We start from the raw sequence: 24,828 nt of genomic DNA, 5'->3' as shown, positions 1-24,828 counted from the left end.
AACATATGGTATTATATGATGTAAAAATATACATAAGTATCTGCAACAAACATGGATAACTGGAGTGCGTTCAGAAATTACGGCCAGATAACTCTGAGCTACAGGTTACGTTACATGGTACATTACAACAAAAATGCACCCTAGATTTATTTAGGCATAATTTCTAAACGCAGCCCTGTATGAATCAGTTCAACCCTATGAATCGCTCGCTGACGGATTCGCCGCGAGCAACGTAATCTATGCGAACGAGGGCGAAACAACTCGTAACGCGTGTCGATCAATTTTTCGGCCTCGATCGGCCCCACCGAATCTCACCCTCTCAACCCTTGCGCGCACAACCTCTACGCATGTGTGCTATGAGTTTATTCCCCCACGCACGTGATTTCCGGCCGTTCCGCGACAGCCAACGTGCGGTGGTAGCACAACGCGCAGTAGTCGCGCAGCGCAGTGCCGCGACATGATATGACACGGTCGTTATTATAGTGTCGACAAAGATCCAAGCCAGTGCGTCTCGCCTCTTTTGCCAGGACGGTTCGCTCTAGCAAGGGAGGTGAGGTGGTTGATCAAGGCCCAACGTGGCGTGGTGTGACCCAGTGCGGCGCGACCACGGCACCACCACGACGTGGTGAACCGTGTGATTCGGCGAAGTCGAATCCTCCTTCTTTGGTCACCCGGTGAGTCAAACCCTTCAATGATAGTGTACGATTCTCATGGCGAACATCCGGGACCGCACGCGATCTCTCTTTATCTCCAGCAGTTTACTCATTGTTATGAAGGAAAATAAAAGGAAAGTTTCAATATCGCCTACATTACTGGCATCAAAAATTGAACTGCAAAAATGCAAAAACACACTCGCTCGCTTCTGAAAGTACGAGAAATAAAAAACACCCCGACGAAGCTAGAGAGACAGAAGGAGAGAGACAGGAATAATGTCAGAAATCACACTCAAGGAAAAGACATACTTAGTAATAGCAATTATAAAGGTGATAACTGTACAAGTTTTATGCAGGTTGCCCAAATGTACAGAAACCTTGTAATAATTTTTGTAAAATTAAAGATATAAGAAAACGATGAAATGTCCAATATTTCAAAAAAGCTACTCTGTCATGGATACTGATCAATCACTATCCCCAAGTACACAAAGGCGGAAAGAGTCTCCTAGTGCATGAAATTTTCACTTTTGTACGACCACCATCGTTTTAAATTAATGGAGTCGTTTGTAACGACTTAAAATTGTTGCATTTTGAATGCATGCCAAAAAGTAGCTTTTTCGAAATATCGGAATACATATATATGTATATCTTTATTTTTATAAATATTATTATGAGATTTCCACAGTTTTGGGAAATTCCATATGTAGAATTACTATACATAGTTGAATTAATTATTAAATTATTTTACAATTATTATACCTATAAAATAATTTATTCAATTAAATTAATTTATTCAATTATGTGTGTGTGTACATTAATTCCACATATAAAACTTGCTATAATTGATATTATTACGTTTTTTCTTAAGTAAAGGTGTCGAGTGGACTGATCCATCAGGAATCGTCAATGAACGCAACAATGATGACGCACAATGAATCAAAACTTGCTCGTAAAATTCAGTTTTATGAATGATTTTTTTATTATGACAGCCACGCGCCGAGAAAAAGACGCATCTCGCTCTAATATATACCTACTGGTTTTATATGCTTTTACTATCAGAGCAGTAGCGATTTACACGGATAGAATGGTTTTGTTAAAATGTCTAAAAATTTAGCTACACTGAAAAAAATGTTTTATTTATATCAATAAGATATGTGATAGAACGCATTTTATTTTATTTTATTTTAAGATTAAATAAAATTTCTGTTTATTATAATTAGACTCGATATTTTATAGAAATGTTTAAGCGACATAATTACAAAAGGTTTTGGTTAATATTTTTGATTAATATTTTCGATTGTATCTATAAAACTTTTAGTTACATTTACTAAACATTTCTTTTCATTAAGAAATTGCTAACTTAATTAAACAAATTCAATATTATTATCAAAAAATTTTGATACTTAATAGGAAAAAATCAATTATGTCTATCTGATATTCAGATAACATTCATGTTACATAAAATATTTGGATTTTTAAATATGTTAAAAGTTTTAGATATCTCATATAACAGACATGTTATCCGGATAAATTGTAGAATTTTAATTCTTTTATTCTTTAATTTTTTTATTCTTAAATATATTGGTTGAATCTATTAGACTTATTATAAAAACATTTTTCATTGTAAATGCAGATCTGAAAGAGAGATCTATAAATAATTATGTTCAATTATTTAAACTATTTGATGCTCAATTTGGTTGTGAGTCACTTTTTGCATCATTAGCATAATGCTAAATCATCCTATGTAATTTTGTTAACGATCCAATTATTTAAATAGTTAACTTTTAATATTCCTATTGTGTTAACTTTTAATATTCCTATTGTGTTATCCAACATCATTGAAGTCAGATGTTCATTATTCTTGCAAATTTGCTTCAATTTTAATTAAGGAACCAATGTATTCTACGATTCACGATTTGGATTTCTATTTTCCTGCATTTTTTTTCAGGTTTTTTATTAATGGACTTTCAACACATTTACTGATATAATTGATAAGGTACATCATTATATTATATATATTATTAATTTGTATGTATTAAATATTAATTTTCTTTTGTTCACGGTCACTTTTTTAGAGTATTACTTTATTACTACTTTGATTTAATTCAAACTCGCAGCACTACACAAAATGAAGAATATGCAAAAATATTTTATAGACTTATAATGAGTTTTGTAATATTATATAGGTTATTGGTTTATAAAGATGTGTTGAGTAAAGATGAATATGTTTATTTATATGTTTATAACATTGAGAATAACTCGATCGAAGTCGATTTTATTCTTTGTAATTATTATTTTCATAATTATATTATTTTCATAATTTAAATTAAAGTTCTTTGCTACCTTATACTGGCTCTTTGCCCTTCTTTCACCTATATTATTTTAATATTCCATTTTTTCCAGATTTTTCAATTTACATTTATTCTAATTTTTTCAACAAAACCTTTCTTTTCCGTATAAAATTAGCAATATTTATGTGTTCACGAAAATAGTCTTAAGCTTTATGTACCTAATTTTTAATATTCGCATAGCAATAAACTGTCCCAAAATTACTTTTTATCACTTTTATTCGAAACTTTTGTTGTCCACGCAATTTTTACCTTCATGACCAGCTTTAATGATGTTCTTAATTGAAAGAATGACATAATTACTCATCGAAGAAAAAATATTTTGTTGCAAATTCCACACGATATAACATCTTCGCGCTATGCTGTGATTTGAGAATTTCATTGTATTATACGAACGCCTATAACTGCGATAAGATAAGAACGTAATAAAAGATTGATGGTGAAGTTCTTTTGCTCTCGTTACGACGCGCTGAGTCAAAAATCTGATCAAAATTATTGTTTATCTTATTATTATTGTCATAAAGCATAATTGTATAAGTATATTCTTTAAATGTCTTAAATAAAAGTGGTTATAATTTTAAAAATTAAAAAAACGAAGAACATAAAAAACCACAGCACAGGTTGTCGGTTGTGAAGATTAAAACTTTATTCAATAATGAATTATTTAAGCGTTTATCAATACCCATATCAAAAAATAAGCGATTAAACGTTTCGGCCACAATCTGGCCATCTTCAGTAATTAAACATCCTCTTAAAACGCAAAATTTTTACATTTAGTCGAAATAAGTACAACGGTCATATGTTAAAATAGATTAAAAGTGTTCTTATTAGTGTGACGATGATCGTGCGGCAATATTACAACACCAGCTTATATGCCAGGACACAGTAGAACAAGAATTTCCAGATTCTAATCAGAATAAAATTTATAATCTCGTTAATCTCTTATACACGAAAAATAAAGAATAGATGCGTTACCTGTTTTATAGTCAAAAAACGAAGCGGTGGATCTCAGACATTACTTTCGCACAATTAAAATTTAGTCGTGACATTGTGTGTTGTTACTGGTCATATCATGTATTTTACCACTATTTATATACCAAGTGAAACTTTCGAAAGTACATTTTTGAAAATTTCACTTCGCACAATTAAAATTTAGTTGTGACATTGTGTGTTGTTACTGGTCATATCATGTATTTTACCACTATTTATATACCAAGTGAAACTTTCGAAAGTACATTTTTGAAAATTTCACTTCGCACAATTAAAATTTAGTTGTGACATTGTGTGTTGTTACTGGTCATATCATGTATTTTACCACTATTTATATACCAAGTGAAACTTTCGAAAGTAAATTTTTGAAAATTTCACTTCGCACAATTAAAATTTAGTTGTGACATTGTGTGTTGTTACTGGTCATATCATGTATTTTACCACTATTTATATACCAAGTGAAACTTTCGAAAGTAAATTTTTGAAAATTTCACTTCGCACAATTAAAATTTAGTTGTGACATTGTGTGTTGTTACTGGTCATATCATGTATTTTACCACTATTTATATACCAAGTGAAACTTTCGAAAGTACATTTTTGAAAATTTCACTTCGCACAATTAAAATTTAGTCGTGACATTGTGTGTTGTTACTGGTCATATCATGTATTTTACCACTATTTATTAGGTGTTGGAATTAATTCGTAGCGTTTTTTAATGAAAGAATGTTATTTATTTCACATGAGCATTAAGAAATACATTAATGAAAGTACTTCCCATCACTTGTAAAACGCTACGAATTAATTCCAACACCTAATATATACCAAATGAAACTTTCGAAAGTGCATTTTCCATGACCACTAACAACACACAATGTCATGACTGACAATGTAATGTCTGAGATCCACCGCTTCGTTTTTTAACTGTAAAACAGGTAACGCATCTACTCTTTATTTTTCATGTATAAGAGATTAACGAGATTATAAATTTTATTCTGATTAGAATCTGGAAATTCTTGTTCTACTGTGTCCTGGCATATAAGCTGGTGTTGTAATATTGCCGCACGATCATCGTCACACTAATAAGAAGACTTTTAATCTATTTTAACATATGACCGTTGTACTTATTTCGACTAAATGTAAAAATTTTGCGTTTTAAGAGGATGTTTAATTACTGAAGATGGCCAGATTGTGGCCGAAACGTTTAATCGCTTATTTTTTGATATGGGTATTGATAAACGCTTAAATAATTCATTATTGAATAAAGTTTTAATCTTCACAACCGACAACCTGTGGTTGTGCTGTGGTTTTTTATGTTCTTCGTTTTTTTATATTCTCTAAATCTGAATCAGTAGATAATCACTGATATCAGTGCCAAGATAAATCACTGATAATCAGTGAATGAAATATGAGATTCCTAACCTAGCTAATCTTTATTATGTCAACCTTGTTTCAATGCATAAATTCAATGAATATGATATTGGAAGATTGAAATTATCAAATATCAGTATTTTAATTATATACATTCTTTCCTTTTTAGTTGAACTTTACTGATTATCCAGAGCCAAATATGCCACTGAATAATCAATGATTATCCACTGATTCAGATTTAAAGTGATCATTCGATTATGTAATAAAAAGTTAGATGTTAAATTAATATATATATATATATATATATATATATATATATTTCAAATGGATTGTGTTGAAAATCTGACAGTAATGGCGCGCAATTCTATTTCTGATTATTGAGATAAACGAAGAATACATATATGTATTAGTTTAACATCCAATTTTAAATGGCGCTTATCGTATTTAAAAATAATATTAGTTTGCGAAGTTTTTCTTCGTTCGAACGAAGCAATTTCTACGTGTCATTCTGGAGTGATTCTCGCATTGATTCTAATCTTCGCAAGCAAGATTTACTGGTATTTACGTATAGGCAAAAAATATAATTCTTCTGGTATGGTCGATCAATATTCGAAGTGTAGGTTGATCGATCGCTGACTAAGTTGTATAATCACATGTTACTCCGCAACGAGACCACTTGCGTTTTCATATCCTCTTTTCCATATGCTCTCTTTTTTCCATTTGATCTTTTGACAAACCTAGCATTCCTTTGATTAATTTTGGGGATTTAGTCCCCATTATTTAGCAACTTGTTCATATTACTTAATATGTATTACTTTCTACTGAAGTTCATTAAACTTAAGTTTCATTTAACTAATTATTTATATATAGTTTTTTTTGTAGTATATATGATCATGAAGATTATATTATTTGTAAAACATATTTTTACTGTTGCCACATTTACAGTTTTATTGTGACTTTCATTCAAGATAGATATTCACTGAATTTCTGGTACAATTATAAACATTTAGTTTTTCTGTGATATTGTACTATCTCTTATAGAATTTTCCAAAGATACTCTTTAACAAATCTCACATTTCTTACATAACTTTGTCAAATTCTTTCTATAAGAACTCGATTGGAATTAAATCTAGCGACTGAAGAAATGATCAAATCATACTTTGCAAAATTCTTTTTTATTCTTTTTCTTCTAAGTTAATTAGTTAATCGGGTTTAAACTGCTTAATTTTCATGCTCAGTTTTCGATCTTTTCATCTCCATTTATTTGCCTTTCATTGATTAATTTTTGAATGCTTCCTATCCATAATTTTCTTGGTCTTCCTTTTCTTCTATTTCCATGAAGTATCCATTGAAGAGCTTTCTTCAATAGCCTTTCTTCATTCTTTGTATATATTCAAATCAAATCAGATGCTTTTCGCCGATGTAATTTTAATTTGATTTTTTTTATTTGGTTTTTATTATTTTATTTTCTTTCTACTCTAAAAAAGGCCTTAAAGAAGTTGTTTCTCTTATTTTCATTTTTAATGAATAAAAATGAAAATAAGATGAACAACCTTCAAAGGCTTTGATCTTGATATGATGTCAAGATCATGACCCTGAACAACATTTAAAAAGTTAAATCGAACGAACATCTTACATTCTTAGATAATACTAACTACTGTCGGCGGTAGCTTTCAAGCCTTATAAATTCAAAAAGTACTTAAAAAGAAAAAATATTTTGTTACAGTGTTTTGAAAAGTTTTCAAATTAAGCTCTAAAAATATGCAACAATAAATGGAGGTTTTCGTTTGAAAAAATCAATGTAACCTTGATCTGATCTTAGCGATGCTACCCAAAGTCAAACAGATAAGATTAGTAAAGAGCTTGTTAAACCCTAAAATTATTGCCTTTATATAAACATATTTTTTATTGAGCCTTATAATATGAAGATAAAAGGGGTGTACGGGTGATTTGGGACCTTATATCGCTATCATACATATGAAAATAACCTCTAATAAATTTATTTTTTTAATAAAAATAACAATATAGAAATAATTATAATTATCATTAATATATAATTTAAATAATATAATAACAAGAAGGGCTACGAGTCTAACGAATATTTTAAAATTGACATGTAATGATAGTACATACAATAATAAAAACAGACATATGTTTCGACTCCGATCGGATCATTATCAATGTCAATTAAAAATTTTTAATTTAATACAATAATAGTCCATTATTGAAAAATAGATATTAGTTAAAAATTTTAACGAAATTGCAAATGTTAGATGTCCTTGGTAGAATCAGAAACGCATAGATAACACAAAATAGACCGACTTAGTAAAAATTTATTATAATAGTAGATATTTATTACTGTTACGAGTACCATTAAAGATATTATAATCATATTTATAAAATTCTGTTGGAAAATGTAGTCATATAAATATGTACAAATTAAAGTAATATATAATAAATTGTCGATTTTTTAAAATAACGTGATTAGAATGAAAACAATAAATTATTCATATAAATTATTCATATATCCTGATTAATGTGAGTGAAGCAAATTAATATAGTCAATCCAGTATGAATAAATATTTCTTTGTATAAAAAAAGACACAAATAATGAGAGATATATATGAATAATTATGCGATGGAGATTAACTAAATTTTTGTACAAACTACATCAACTGTTGTTTGGAGAATGAGAAGAAATTGGTAGAAAGAAGAAAACCAGTGAAATAGGAAAGGGTATGAATTACGGAATAAGAGGGGGAAGTATAGAAGAGTAGGAAAGAGATTAAGAAGGGAAACGTGAATGTAATTTGGAGATAGAATTCTGGTAAAGATTCTATCCCAACTTGTTTGTTTAAATGTTGCGTTTGTCTCTTTATATGAATCATCTTCAATATTAATTTCTTGTTATAAGACGGTCCTTTATCTAAAATTTCTATGTCTTTCCATTTAAATTTATGATTATGATGATCTGTAATGACAGAAGAGGAATCTGTTTTTATGTTTATATCGGAGATGTGTTCATGTAATCTTGTCTTTAATTTTCTTTTGATTTGATCTATACAAGTCGTATCACAATCTTCATGAGAAATCTTGTAGACAACATCTTAATTAGATAATTTATCCTTTTCCTCTTTTAATAAATTTTTTGAAAGTAGTTGGAGATAAAAGCTACTTTGCAATTAAATTTAATAATTATGGATAAGAAACTTTTAGATATAGATTTAACGTAAGATATTATAAAAAATTTTTCTTTGACTTGAAGGAGAGTATTATGTGTAGTTCATGTTATTATGATATATTGAATAGATATTTTAATCTTTTTTCTATTTTAGTAAAAATAAAAGAAAATGGATATCTATTATTTAAAAGAATGTGAATAGCATTGACTAGATTATTTTAGATAAAAACGAGGATTTAATAATTTTACTATTCTGTCTACAAAACCAGATAATGCCTACTTTATGAGAAAGAGAGTGATGCGAGTTATAATTAAGGAATCTATCAGAAAAGATTGTCTTCTGATATGTGTAAAAAATAATGATCTGATTTTTTATAATAATAGTTGTATCAAGAAAATTCAATCTCCCATTGTCACTAACTTCCATTATAAATTGTAATCTCACGTGTAACAAATTAAAAATGTTAAGTATCATTAATACTATTAGAGCAACTAAAACGATGTCGTCCACATATCAAAAATAAAATAGCAATTCCACATGTAATTGTTTGATCGCAAGTTCTTCCAGGTCTTATAATACAATATCAACGATAGTAGGAGACAGTGATGAATCCATTGGAGTGCCAAATATTTGTTTATAAAGTTTATTGTTGAAGGAAAAGAATGTAGAATTTAAAACTAAACAAATGACAATCAAAAATTCATTTATAAAGGAATGTTGATTTTTTTAGAAATAAAATTTCATCTTTTGGTAATACTGTCTATAGCCAATTCAATAGGAAACATTTGTAAAAAGGGAAATAACGTCAAGAAAAACTAAAAACACATAGTCCAGTCCGAAATAAGTTCCCTTTAACTTGTCAATTAAATGGAAGCTATTTTTAACGGAACTAAGTGCCTATCTGCTGTAGTAATAAGATAAAGGGAACGTCACTGTTGTTCTTGACAAAGACACTTACATCTTAAGAATGGAAAAAATTTTATCGAATATTGAAATAAATATATAAAATATAAATAAATATATAAAATATTTTATCACATACCTGACAGTTAAAAAAGATCCGATAAAAAACTTATCAACAATCTATTTAATTTGCTTATCAGATGGAAAGAGAACAATTTCATCATTCGACATATCAGTCCACATATCAAAATCTACTTTCCACGAACAGTAACATTCCCAGAGCATATAGTCTAACAAAAATCCACAAAGGTAATCCATTGAGAATAATAATTTCTTCGATTAACAATCCTTTATATAATCTTTCCTTATTTCTATTATACATCATATCAATAATAAAAATATATCTGAGGCACCTAGAGTTCCATTAAGAATAGCTTCCATTTAATTGACAAGTTAAAGGGTATTTGTTTCAGACCAGATTATGTGTTGGTTTCTTTTGATATTTTTTGCTTTTTACAAATGTTCAAATTGAATTAGCTATAGATAATATTTCAATCAAAACATAGGATTTTATTTCTTAAAAAATCAACATTCTTTTAAATAAATTTTTGATTGCCATTTGTTTAGTTTTAAATTCTACATTCTTTTCCTTCAACAATAAACTTTATAAACAAATATTTGGCACTCCAATGGGTTCACCACTGTCTCCTACTATCACTGATATTGTATTACAAGACTTGGAAGAACTTGCGATCAAACAATTACCTATGGAATTGTTATTTTATTTTCGATATGTGAGCGACATCATTTTAGCGTCTCCATCTAATAATATTAATGACATACTTAACATTTTTAATTTCTTACACATGAGATTACAATTTACAATGAAAGTTTAGTAACAATGGAAGATTGAATTTTCTTTATACAACTATTATTATAAAAAATCAGATCATTATTTTTTACACATATCAGAAGACAATCTTTTCTGGTAGATTCGTCAATTATAACTCGCATCATCCTCTTTCTCATAAAATAAGCATTATCTATGGTTTTATAGATAGAATAATAAAATTATCAGATCCTCATTTTTATCAAAATAATCTAGTTAATGCTATTCTTTTAAATAATAGATATCCACTTTCTTTTATTTTTACTAAAATAGAAAAAAGAATAAAATATCTATTCAATAATAACATGACTATATTCTCCTTCAAGCCAAAGAAAAATGTTTTATAATACATTAAATCTCTTACATTAAATCCATATATAAAAGTTTCTTACCCATAATTACTAAATTTAATTGCAAAGTAGCTTTTATTATCTCCAATACTTTAAAAAAATTTATTCAAAGAGGAAAAGACCAATTGAATAAATTATCTAATCAAGATGTTGTCTACAAGATTTCGTGCGAAGATTGCAATGCGACTTGTGTAGGTTAAACCGAAAGAAAGTTAAAGACAAGATTACATGAACATATCTCCGGTGTAAACAAAAAAACAGGATCTCCTTCTGTCATTACAGAATCGTATAAATCGTAACCATAATTTTAAATGGAAAGACATATAAATTTTAAATAAAGAACCATCTTTATAACAAGAGACTTATATCGGAGATGGTTCATATAAAGAAACAAGCAAGATTTAAACAAACAAGTTGAGACAGAATCTTTACCAGAATCTTATCTCCAAATTATACAATCACTTTTTCCTTCTTAATTTCTTTCCTACTTTCTTATACTTCTCCCTCTTATTCCACAACTCATGCCCTTCATGCTATTTTACTGGTTTCCTTCTTTCTATACCAATCTCTTCTCATTCTTCAGTTGATATAGTTTGTACAAATATAAAAATTTAGTTGATCTCCATCGCATAATTGCTCATATAGAGGAAAGCCCCCTATTATGAGATAGGCGTTAATATAAGATACCGGTATTTCTGTTAAATTAATAAACGCTATATATAAACCCATGCTCTTATATTATAATGGAAATCGTTGCTAAAGAGTAAATGTTATTGTACAATAATAAAAAGGACAACCGGAATGAACGAGTGCCTATTTCTGCGAAGCTTGATTCCAAATACTTAAAGACGAGTTCTGGGTATAATCTATTACATGCTCATTTTTCACGTACGCTGACTGTGTTTGTTTGCATTTTAGAAACATGAAATAAAGTTTTTTAATTGCAATACTGACATACTTTGCGTTTTACAGTCGATTTCTCGGGGCATCTCATATTAGGAGCACAATTTTTTTATTTTGCGATTTGTTCACTTTTTACGTTTCTTTAATTTAAAAAAAGAAAAAATTTGAATTAAATTTTATATAATGTTATCTTAAAGTTTATTAAATTCCCTTCAAAATGACCTATTATTTCTTTATACAAGGTGCGTCCCAAAATTTTCCGAACTTTTTCAATAGGGATAGGTCGGGTGGCGCCATCCGTGTGTTCGATTGCGCGTTTGAAAGGTACATCCCTAGCTGACTTCCAGTAAAAATTTCATGACATTTGGTTCAGTGGAAACGAAGTTATGGCGTCTCAAGTGTCAGTATGTTGTATACATCGGTACGAGAAAGGAGGAAGTTGGCGCTTGTTACACGATAATGCGCCATCTCACCGTTCGACACTTGTCACTGATTTTTTGACTAAAAATCACATTTTAACAATCAACCATTCCCCGTATTCGCCTGATATGGCACCTTGTGACTTCTACCTATTCGGCAAAATGCATTTGTCCATGAAAGGAAAGCGGTATGTGGACGTAGAAGACATCCAAAGGGCTTGTACCACTATTCTGAAGGACGTGCCTTTGAACGACATAAAACACTCATTTGAAATGCTTTTAGATCGTGCCAAACGTTGTATTGAGTCCGACGGGGACTACTTTGAATAAACAATTTGAATTTGAAAAAAAAAGTAAACCGTTGTTGTTTTATTTCAAAAGTTCGGAAAATTTTGGGACGCTCCTTGTATTTTGTCCATAGACTTCTAGCATTTATCCAAAATAAACTCATAATAAGGGCCTCCTCTGTATCTCTCATTGCTTGTATCTTTTGTTATATAAAGAAATATTTATTCATACTGACTCATCAATGGATTGACTGCATTAATTTGCTTGACTCACATTGATCAAGGTATGTTTATATCATTAATTTATTGTATTCAGTCTAACCACGTTATTTTTAAAAAATCGACAATTTATTATATATTATATGACATCAATTTATACATTTTTATATGACTACATTTTTCAACAGAATTTTATAAATACAAGTATAATGTCTCTAATGGTACTCGTCACAGTAATGAATATCTATTATAATGAATTACTAATGTCCGTTTTCACCAATGTAGATTAACTTTAATCTCGGTTCAATTTAGTCTTCATCTTTTTTTAATTCTAAAGATTAGAAAAAGATATAGAATAAGTTGAACCGAGGTTAAAGTTAATCTACATTGGTGGAAATGAGGATAAGTCGGCCTGTTCTGTGTTATCTTATTATGCGTTTCTGATTCTACCAGGACATCTAACGTCTGCAATTTCGTTAAAATTTTTAACTAATGTCTATTTTTAAATAACTGACTATTATTGTATTAAATTAAAAATTTTCAATTAACATTGATAATGACTCGATCGGAGTTGACATATGTCTATTTTTATTATTGTATGTACTATCATTATATGTCATTCAAATTTTAAAATATTCGTTAGCTCTTCTCGTTATTATTATTTAATTTGAGTGTTATTATTATTATTTTATATAATTTAAACATTTACTAAAACTGGTATATGAGCCTCTTAGCGCAATTTCAAAATTCATTCTGTAGCTTTTTCGGATTTTGTTTTATTATGTGCCCTTGACAGAACGACCTGCAATTAATTGTGTCAATGAATGGTGTTTTAAAAGTCGATGTACGATCAATGCAAGAATATGCATAGGGAAAAGTGGAGGAATTGCGAACACGGGGTAAATGCAAAGGGTGTTATTGTACTATATTAAAGTAATAATAAAATCTTATTTTTCGCATTGAGCACTGATGATACTATTAAAAACAGCCGGCATTGGAAAAATTTTCGTGATCAATGGGGTCCAAAGGGTTCAGAGATAATTGAAAAACAATAACATTATCAATAATTGATATAAATTTGTGATTATTGAAATAAATATTTGGATAATACATTATTGAATTCATGAATTTTTATTATATAAATGCTGCATAAATAAGTATGCATACTTGTAATGCTATAATATCTTAGACTGCCATACAATTACAATTTTTTTTCTACAGTTGTCATCTCTATTGATAATCGAACTCTGATAATAACATTGAAATCACAGTTTTAAATAAAAATCGAGTATTATTGCGTTTTAAAAAAATATATACCTATATATATATATATATATATATATATATATATATATATACATATATATATATATATATATATATATATATATATATATACCTACATGTCTACAAAACAAATAAATCATAAAATTAATAAATACTATATTATCAATTTTTTACTGTTTTCGCTTAAATTTTAACAGTCAACTTCCATAAGATCGGTTAGTATCTCGTCAGTGCATCCAGTGATAATCCAATATACACTTAGTACGATATAACATGTGATAATCATATAATATACATGCTATTTAGAGTAAATCATATCATTAGTCTTTAATGATTATGATTTATAGAGGAGAATTACAAATGCCTAAGCGATAAATTAAATAAAACTGATTTTTTATTAATTACAAAAGTTTTTATTCTAAGAATATTTAGCTTTAAACTACAATAAATTAACGTTCGTACATGATTAATGTAAACTAAAAACTATAATTTTAAACAAAAAACGAAGTCAATTCGACATTATTCCGCGTGGCAGCAGGTAATTTCGAACGGCAAAGATTTTATTTTTTTATTATTAAAATTGTGATTATTAAATTGATAATACATGAATTAAGTAAAAGTTAAATGAAATGTATAACTAAAAAACTTTTAAAAAATGTATAACTTTAATATTAAATTAAATTGTGAATATTAAGTAACAACTTTAACGATTGAATCGATAAATAATAAATAAAATGCCTTTGCGAATCACTGTTGATTGAAGAGCGTTGAGAAATAGAAATTTGATTGAGCTAATGTGAAGATATTAGATGAAGAGATTTTTCTTAATAGAAGGTTAATCTCGGAAATGATATACATACAAAGACAGCAGAAATTTTTAAATTCACAGAGTGATATTGATCTTTTGAATTCCATCTGATTTGATGGATTAGCTATATATTTCTTGAGTTTCCTGATTTTTCTATTAGTATTTCTTTTTCAATTGTAAAGAAGATTATTATTTATCTTCTCTGTTACATGCTTATTTTATTGTCGTATACAAAATCATATTCTTTACATCAACATTGAAGATGTTATCTTTCTCCATAATGAGTTATGCTTTTATATTTCAATTTAAGTGAGTTAAGAATTTTTTGATATTCATTTTAATTAGTTAATTTATATCGTATATTTCGTATATATCACATATTTCAAAATGACTACTGTTAGATGGACATGCTACAATTGCATTGGTAATTTCTATGCGGAAAGATGACAATCTACAGTTCGAAGATCATTATTAGTAATTTTAAATACGTGGACGTAAATTCAATTCTACTTTTCCTTCCTTTTCCCTAAGTCCCTATTTAATTATAATTAATTATATTTCAAGACTATTAATTCATAAAATCGCGTTGTTTAAGATCAGAAATTCTTTGTAATACTGTCAAATTGTTTACACTATAAAGAAGATCTAAATCCAGAATCGACATGTATGTACGAGGAATAAATTTTATCATTATTCAAATTGAGAGATTTAAACAATAAAATAAAATATCTTAACAGAGGACTCTCACTTTTTAAAATAACAATTATAAACTATTCAAGGCTAATAAGAGTCAGCGCAGGAGGAGGTGCTCAATGTTAATATGGAATGATGACTTAACTCCAATTTTTTCGTAATATCTTCTTTATTCAAAGTATTGAACATTTCGACTCTCTTTGGAGTTTTCCTCAGCAAACGCTGAATAACTTAGTAATCTGTCAAGAAAAGTCACTCTACAGACTTTCCAAGTCTGAAGTGGACGCTTAAGACTCCTCCAAGCATGTTAACCTTTAGACTGCCGGGAAAGCCACTTTTTTGTGACTCTTGAATTTTGAGTTAAAATACCACTCTTCTAATAGTATTCAAAAGAAATTTTCCCATAATTACTGAAAAGTATCGAAATGAAAAAAATAAAAATTATAAAAAATATATATTGAAAAATATACAAAAAATCAAAAAATATAAAAAAGTAAAAAATTATAAAACAAGAAAAAATAAAAAAAAACAAAAAATTAAAAATCAAATAAAAAAGAAAATTAAAAAAGAGTTACAAACGTTCTAAGTCGTTAGCTCTATAATACTAAAAGTAATACTAAAAGAAAGTTCAGAGTCTATATGTTTTTATTCGTTTATATAATATGTTGTCAATATTACGCTTAGGGCTCGAAATTTTATAAATCTATGCTCAGAATTAAAATCAGCGATATCAACACTCTCAAAATACATATTTTTGAGAAAATAAATATTTTTTATATTTAATCGTATGTTCCTTGCCAGGAAAGCACTTTTCCTTCCTTTGTAAGTTCCTATTTAATTATAATTAATTATATTTCAAGACTATTAATTCATAAAATCGCGTTGTTTAAGACCGGAAATTCTTTGTAATCCTGTCAAATTGTTTACACTATAAAGAAGATCCAAATCCAGAATCGACATGTATGTACACACGAAGAATAAATTTTATCATTATTCAAATTGAGAGATTTAAACAATAAAATAAAATAAGGCTCTGCATAAATCTCGAAATATTGCGCCATGTGTATGTTACTTATATAGAAAAATTTTTGAGAAAAAAGAATCACTATTTTAATGCCGACAGTCTAAAAGAAGCTTTGGATATTCTTGAATTCAATAATTATAAGATTTAATCATTAATCGGAACTATATATATATATATATATATATATAATTACAATATTCATGATCCGGAGTGTCGAACGTGTCATTAAACTAAATCAATGACACGTTCGATACTCCGGATCACGAATATTGTAATTAGAGAGTTTCGATGTAACTGACTAAATCTTATAATTATTGAACCCAAGAATATCCAAAGCTTCTTAATATGCTTGGAGTCCGTTAAATATCCACTTCAGACTTGGAAACCTGTAGAGTAACTTTTCTTGACGGACTACTGAATTATTCTGTGATGATTGTTTGCTGAGGAAGACACCAAAGAGAAACGTTCAATATTTTGAATAAAGAAGATATCACGAAAAAATTGAAGTTAAATCATCATTTCACATTAATATTGCGCACCCCCTTCGGCGCTGACTCTTATTAGCCTCAAATCGGTTATTATTTTGTTATTTTGAGAAATTTAGTTTATATTATTTCTCTTCAATCATCAGTGACTCGCAAAGGCATTTTATTTATTAAAATGTATTTATTACTTATTACTTATTTAACTTTTCTCTTAGGTATTTCCTTCTATATATGTATTTTATTCTAAAATTTTTCTAATAGTGATATTGATAATCTATACAATATATATATATATATATACACATAAAGATACGCCCCTATTTGTGAAAAATTTCAAATATACTATAAAAATATTTGAGATAAGAGTCATTGATTCTCGAGAAGGGAAACTTTAATAAAAGATTAATCTCAGAGGCGATTTTTATTAAAAAATAAAAAATGGATTGATACAAAATGATACTGATTTGTTAGACCCCTTGTATTATGATTTGATCGCGAAGGATTAATGTTTTTTTGTTTCAAATTATATATTCATATTCTAAATACATCTTAATTTTATTTTGTAATCTGACGGATCATCGTAAATTTAAATTTAAATTTTTAGTGATTTTTAACTTACATATATTTTATTTTTGTTTGACCAAGTTTACTTTACACATTTTGACTCGTTATTTTAGTTAAATTTCTAACATTTATGTCTATGGTTTGAATATTCAGCAAAATACAAAAGACAATATTGAAGAATTTTATTTTGGACAATAGTTTAACAATAGTTTTAGATGATTCAACTTTTTAACTTCTCTCCTTGTACTCTACAATATACACGGATTTTTTTCTAACGATTAAATCTTACATTGAAGATACCAAGGATTTGGAACTTCAATACCAAGGATTGAAATCTGTATCTATTATATTTAATATATGCGTTACTACACATGAACAACCTGTGTTAATTCACATTGGCATTATTTATTATTCTTTTCCTAAGAGTCATTCTCCCGATTTAACATTGTGTTATTTCTGAAATTATTTCTGAAATTAAAAGTCGTAAAAAGAAAGGTTTATCAGAGACATCAGAGACTTGCAAGAAATTGTAATAATCTCTTTGCAAGCTATGTCAAAACAAAATCTTCACAAATCATTCCAATCGTTAACCATGTTACATCGCAGATGGAATAATTTAAATAAATTGTACGATTTCTATTATAATCATTGCAGATTTCTTTTAACATTATTCTTATTACTAATATCCAGCCACGATTTGTAAAGTGACGTCATATCGAACAAAGTAGGTAAGTAACACACATAACGTTTCGCATAGCTACAGCAACGAACTATATTCGCGCGTAAAATATTAATAAAAAGCTTTTTCCAACGTCGGTTGATGACCGTCACCACTATATCGATTCGAGACATGCGGTGGAAGTTACGATATCTCGGGTCAAGGATATGAACACCATAATTAATGTATGAATACTTACACGTGCACAAGAAGTGTCACATAAATTATAATTTTGCTCATTTTTTTAAATATTATGTCTCTCATTTGGAATGCACATAAATAACGAAATACACGAAAGTCTGAAAATTCTAATTCTACTTATCTTTTAGTTTCGAAAATGTCTGTTCAGAGAAATCTGCCATGGGAGAGACTTCTGTATAGAACATATGTTTTATTAGCCAAATTTTATTAGCCAAATATCTGGCAAGTGGAATTTCACATACCACATTTGAGGAACAAAAATTGAAATTTGTGCGAACTTTAACAAATGTGAATAGAAATAAGTAAAGACGCAGGTTCTGAAGGCTAAATAATGTAATAATAAATTAATATAACAATAAATTAATTCAATTAATGTTAACAAAGAGCTTGTATAATTATTAAATATAAATATTTTAATGGACAAGTCTATTTATAAAAACAGGAGGAACGTGTTTGCAGTTTCAACTTAATAATAAAATACATTTATATTAATTGTACGGACATAACAAATGTATATATACAGGGTGTATATAAAATACCGACACTCCTGAATGTCTCGAAAAATATGTTTTATAAAAAAAATGCTTTAGATAAAAATTATAGAATTTAAAAATCTATTTATTGATCTTATCAGTTTGGCTTTAGTGAGCGTTGTCAAGGACAGATCAAGGTCACATTGATTTTTTTTAAATGAAAACCGCCATTTTTTATTGCATATTTTTGTAGCTTATCTTGAGAACTTTTCAAAACACTATAACATATTTTTCATTAAATACTTTTTTGTGACAAGTGGTAGCTTGAAAGTTACAGTATCGCCAGCATTAGCGTTATGATCTAAAGTGTTCAATTGAAGGTTAAAACCTTTTAAAGTTTTTTCAAAGTCATGCTCTTGATATCATGTATTAAGATCAAAATTTTAGGAAGTTATTTCTTTTATTTTTATCTTCGTACTAAAAATATAAAATAGTCTTAATAAAAGATTATTATTAGAAATAGTAAAACATACAAAGGTCGTTTGAAAAATTTTGAGCAATATGAAGATGGCATTACTCATCAAAACCATTCTGATACTACAATCGTACATGTTTTGCAAGATTCTGTGAAAATTGTAACCATTTTAGACGCTCAGATTCCCATCTAATCCCTCGTATAAATCCCTCTCTTTATATTTTTATTAAGTATCTATTTTATATTACATTGATTGTTTAAATAATATAATATATTATAGGACCATATATGTGATAACATAAACTATAGAAATCAAAGCCTTAAACGGTTTAACTGAATCTTAAATGCTTGTATGATTCTTGTGTGAATTTATATACTACATATGTAGTCCCTAGAAACGCGCGCCGAAATGATTTTTCAATCTTTGCTAATTCTACTAAACTACCGCAGTAATATCACGAGTTAAATTGAGCATTTTAACAAATATTTGATACTTATTCGCATTTTCGAAACGATCTTAATAATGTTGAATAACATATTATAAAATCTGTAAATAATTAATTCTTATTGCGAAAAATATTATCTCCGGGAGTCATCATCATTTCGTCAAATCATTTCGGCGTACGTTTCTGGAGACTACATACGTAGTATATAAATTCACACAAGAATCATACAAGCATTTAAGATTCAGCTAAACTGTTTAAAGCTTTGATTTCTATAATAAATGTTTAAATCTTTATTTTTCTTAGCGATTTATTGTTTAAATTAAAACTATTTTTTGTAATAGGGAAGACTGAGGATAGTTGTACCAATGTTTATAAATATACATATATTTCTTTATATATATATATATATATATATATATATATATATATATATATATACGTTTTTATTTCTTTTAATGTACATGACACAACAACTATTTAGATTTATAGTACTATTTGCAAAAATGTGCAATTTTAAACTGTTTATGAATAAAAATATAAAATAAAAATATAAAATTTGATATAAAATATCAAAATCCGAATTAGTATAATACATCTTGCTCCGAGCAAAATGAAACAGAGAAAACTGTAACATGTTTTAAAAACAAATTATCTGTTCTAAAACACAAATTCACTGCTTTAAAAATACAAATTGAGTGCTTTAAAAATAAATTATCTGTTTTAAAACAGAAATTATTTTCTTATATTATTTTTGTTTTTAAAACAGTAAATCTGTTACTAAAAAGCAGTGAATTTGTGTTTTAGAGTAGAGAGAATGTGTTTCAAAATAGTAAATTTGTGTTTTTAAAGTAAAAATTTGTGTTTCAGAACAGATAATCTGTTTTTAAGCAATGAATTTGTGTTTGTAAAACAGTGAATAATATCTATTACAATAAGAAATACTCACAACATATTCGTACGTGGCCCTAAAGCATGAAAATAATTTCAGCGCGTGCTTGCATCGCAGTATTTCGTGGCTATAACAGATTTCCAAATCTGAATAGTCATCAATTTTCAACTAAAATATTTTGATTCATAAAGTAGAGGGACACTTTTTTCTTGTCAAATTTTTATTTTTACGCGAAAACATCAATATAGTGTATTTTTATCAAAATTTGAGGTGAGCGAGATTTTTAACTTTTTAACTTCTATTTATTGTTAATTATAATGGTGTTACAATGTACTCTAGCGATATGGTACTTTTAATCCCAAACCGATGTTGTTAAAATTTATATGAATTTATTTGAAACCACTTAAAAATATTTAAAAAAAATATGCACATAGCTTGAGAAAATATTTTAGAATTAATAAAATATGATAAAAAACATTTTATTTGAAAGTTTAAAGCAAAAAAAGTAAAATCATAAATTTACACCTACGTGGTTTATTTGAGCACAGTACATATAACTTCTTTTACATGTTGCGCACACGCAATTGATGGCAAATGCAGGCCTCGATACCGATTATTTTTGTTCTTCATATGATCATCTTATCTTTTGTCATTTAAAAGATATGCATTATTACATTATATGCATTATATGCATTATTACAACTTACCTCCGTGCAACTGTCCCCAGTCTCCCCTGATTATTGTACATTTTCATAATATTAAAATAATTTCTTTATTTATATGAGTATAGTGTCGTTACGGCCATTTCTAATGTCATTTATATAGTCTAACATGATCTAATTTGACGGAGGCTTAGAAAACGATCATAATAACACTACTTCTTTGCGACTTATTTCATGTTTCCAAGTACAATATTTACCGCCCCTAAGTGTATGTACCTTTGCACTCTTTATACATAAGCAACAAAAAAAAATCATTCAAAATAATGAATTAAAACATTACTTTATAAAAAGCTGTAAATTTTTTCATTTAAATAAATATTCATATTAGTGAACAAAATTAAAAATTGAAAAAATAATAGTTTTAAAAAATTTTGAAAATTAATATTTAAATGTCCTCCTAAAACATACATTATACAATCTCCTCTATCTCAGACATCTTATTTAATCTAACAATAAATTTTATTTGAGAAAAGATCATATTCATATCTATTTTTAAAAGATTATAGCAATGAACCGCTTTGTTAATTTATTGTCTAATATGTTTTCACTGTTGTAGAGTTTAAAACAAACATCAAAAATGGGTACGACGAACGCACAAACCAATTCAGGACACGATGAGGATCACTCGAGGGGAAGTTCGATTGACGCATTCTTCGCTGAGACAGTGATTCTTTTAACCGGCGCTACTGGCTTCTTAGGAAAAGCTCTTCTAGAAAAGCTGCTACGTTCGTGTCCCCGGATAGCCACAATTTTCGTTTTAATCCGTCCAAAAAGAGACCTATCTGTTGAGCAACGTTTTAAGGAACTACTGAACAATCCCGTTCGTATACGTATATACATATATACATATTGTTTCAAAAGTGATACAATTCAAAAAATTAAGTTGCTTAGCAAAGTGAAAAAATTATTTTTCAATTTGATAGAAACTTACATTGATTAATTAAATATTGAGAAAAAGAACGTAATACACGGACAGAATTTTCTTTTAAAATTTACCCTGAAAATATAATAATTGTGGTACAATACAATATTTTAAAGATTTTAAAGATTTTTACTATGCATTTCAATAAAATTAATCAAACTTATTTTATACTTTATTATAGTTTTATTAATGAATGAGAAAGATTTGCATTAAAATTCTTCGAAATACAATATTGTCCCACGACTATAATATTTTCAGGGTAAATTCTAAAAAATAATTCTCTCCGTACTTTTAAAAATATGATTAAATGTTATTTTTGTCATTTTCGTCGCACAAAAATAAACTATCCTCTTTAAGTTGTGACGATTTTAATATTCTCCTATAACGCACATTAAATTATTAAAAAAAAAACTAAATTATTTTGAGCTGTCGGCGGACTATAAGTTAGTTTCCTTTTGATATTTATAAGCTAACATTTATATTTAGATATATGTATACCTAACTCATGATAATAATTTGAAAATAATTTTTTTAAGTTGTGTCATTTTTAAAACAAGTGCGATTACATATCACATCCTCTCTTACTTTAAAATTCACAATTAGTTCATAAATTAGTTATGTCTGTAATCTAAACAGGAAAACATTTTTTTTGTCTATCTTTGTCAGAAGTATCGAAAAAAATAAATTACACGGAAATTGAGCTAATTTCAATCTGCAAAAGGCGCATTGCTAGAGTTTTAAAGGCATTAAATTAGAAATTGTTATTTGCAATATATTTGAAAATTATATAAGAATTAAAATTATTTAAAATTAAATTTTTTATGTTTATTCTACGTTATAATATTCTATTCAATTCTTCTTCAGTTTAAAACTTATTAAAAGCTTAAGTCTCAGAAAAATTAAAAAAATATTTATTTTACGTCAAAAATTAGATTTTTCAATAATACTGTTATATACACATTCTGAAACATACTCGCGAAGTATTTTCGCGAAAATTCCTACAAAGAAGCTTACTTTTGTCAGAAATCTTCTGTAAATTTCATTTTATCACATTTGTGCCAGATTTCTTATAGACGTAATAGCCTACGCACTTGTTAAATTAATGCAATATCGATTCCTTACAACCTCGCGTAGAACGCCTTAAATATTTTATCTGCAGCATGCTTATGTCTAAAGTGTCAAGTTGTCATCGAAAAGTACGACAAAAGGTCGCGATTGTCGCCGTTCTCACGATCATCTAAAACTATATTAATTACACAAACCATCATTGCATTCGATATATGTCTATGTTTATATATAAATATATAAATTAATTTATATATATAATAATTATAAATATATAATATAGAGTCTGATGTGATGAGTATATACTATACATATATTATATAAATATATGTTGTATATATATTCTATACATATGCATACACACACACCCACACACCCACACACACACACACACACACACACACACACACACACACACACACACACACATACACACACACACACACCAAGGTGAATTTGATAAAGATTCACCACATTTTTTTTTAAACGGTTAGAGATAAGAGGAAGACAATCAACACACAATATTAAAACAAAATTTTTTTTTCAATATTTATTTAATACTTTTACATTAAATATTTAAAAAAAAATGTTTTTAACATTGTATGCTGATTAAGCTGTAATACCAAAATTGTAGGAAATAAGAAAACATATAATACTTTAATGACCTTGAGTAATCTTAAATATTCTTATTTCTTTACTTATCAATGAATAAATTTTTTTAATTTACTTTTTAATCTTTCTATCGATAGTACTCAATCAGCTGAACATCTTTGTTTTAGAATTTTAGATTATTTCTTTGAAAACTCAACTATTTTTGGAATATAAACCAAAAGAAGTCAGATTATAAGTTTGAAAAAAATTTTTTATTATTATAATAAATGTACAAAATATTCAAAATAAAAGTAAAAAGTGAAAGAATTGGCTTACTTTCAAAATCCTACCACTCTGGAAAACATGATAGAAAGAAAAAATATTTTTCGCGAAATAACGATTCAAGAGATAGAAAAAGTCAAAGCTAGCTTTTCACGAAGATTACAGGCATGTTTAGTCAACATGATTTTAAACATTTATGACAATAATAAAAAAATTGTATTTTAAACTTATAATCTGACTTCTTTTAGTTTCTTATATTTCGAAAATAGTTGAGTTTTTGAAGAAATAGTCTAAAAGCAAAGACGTTCAGCTGATTGAGTACTGTCGATAAAATAATTAAAAAATACCCCATAAAAAATTTTTGTATATATACATATATTTTTATGAGAAAAGATTTTGTTTCTTCCAAAAAATTTAAAAAACCACTCGAGTTATTTTAATAAAACTTTAAACATATAGATACAAAGTTTTATTAAAAATAACCTGAATGGTCTTTAAAATTAAAAGAAAAAAACCAAATTTTTCCTTCATCTTTGACATCTATATCTTTGAAACTGACAATAAGCTGTTTCGAACATACGATCATATGAAGTTTTTATCTTGAATTTATATGTATAAGGAATCACTCCTTAAAAATCTGTTAAATTATTTAGTAGCCATCCTGTATATGTA

At 27.7% G+C, this 24,828-nt stretch overlaps 1 protein-coding gene across 16 annotated transcripts in view; it reads left to right on the top strand.

The window, feature by feature from the left end:
- Positions 1–392: 392 nt before the first annotated feature.
- Positions 393–24,828, top strand: part of LOC105149759 (putative fatty acyl-CoA reductase CG5065) — a 37,128-nt gene continuing 12,692 nt past the window's right edge. The window contains exons 1-8 of one of the 16 annotated variants that reach the window (XM_087408870.1): positions 394–674; positions 755–983; positions 1,527–1,602; positions 2,602–2,649; positions 18,027–18,100; positions 18,174–18,275; positions 18,420–18,624; positions 21,853–22,116. In XM_087408870.1, the coding sequence (XP_087264996.1) occupies positions 21,874–22,116 (243 nt within the window). In that variant the 5' untranslated portion in view covers positions 394–674; positions 755–983; positions 1,527–1,602; ... (3 more) ...; positions 18,420–18,624; positions 21,853–21,873. The other 15 variants (XM_087408879.1, XM_087408831.1, XM_087408885.1 and 12 more) reach the window with 15 other exon arrangements.

The sequence above is a fragment of the Acromyrmex echinatior genome, chromosome 1 (genome assembly GCF_024713525.1).
Source record: "Acromyrmex echinatior isolate Ae372 chromosome 1, ASM2471352v2, whole genome shotgun sequence".
Lineage (NCBI taxonomy): Eukaryota > Metazoa > Arthropoda > Insecta > Hymenoptera > Formicidae > Acromyrmex > Acromyrmex echinatior.
The sequence above is the reverse complement of the archived record's forward strand: the minus strand, read 5'-3'. Positions and strand labels throughout refer to the sequence as shown.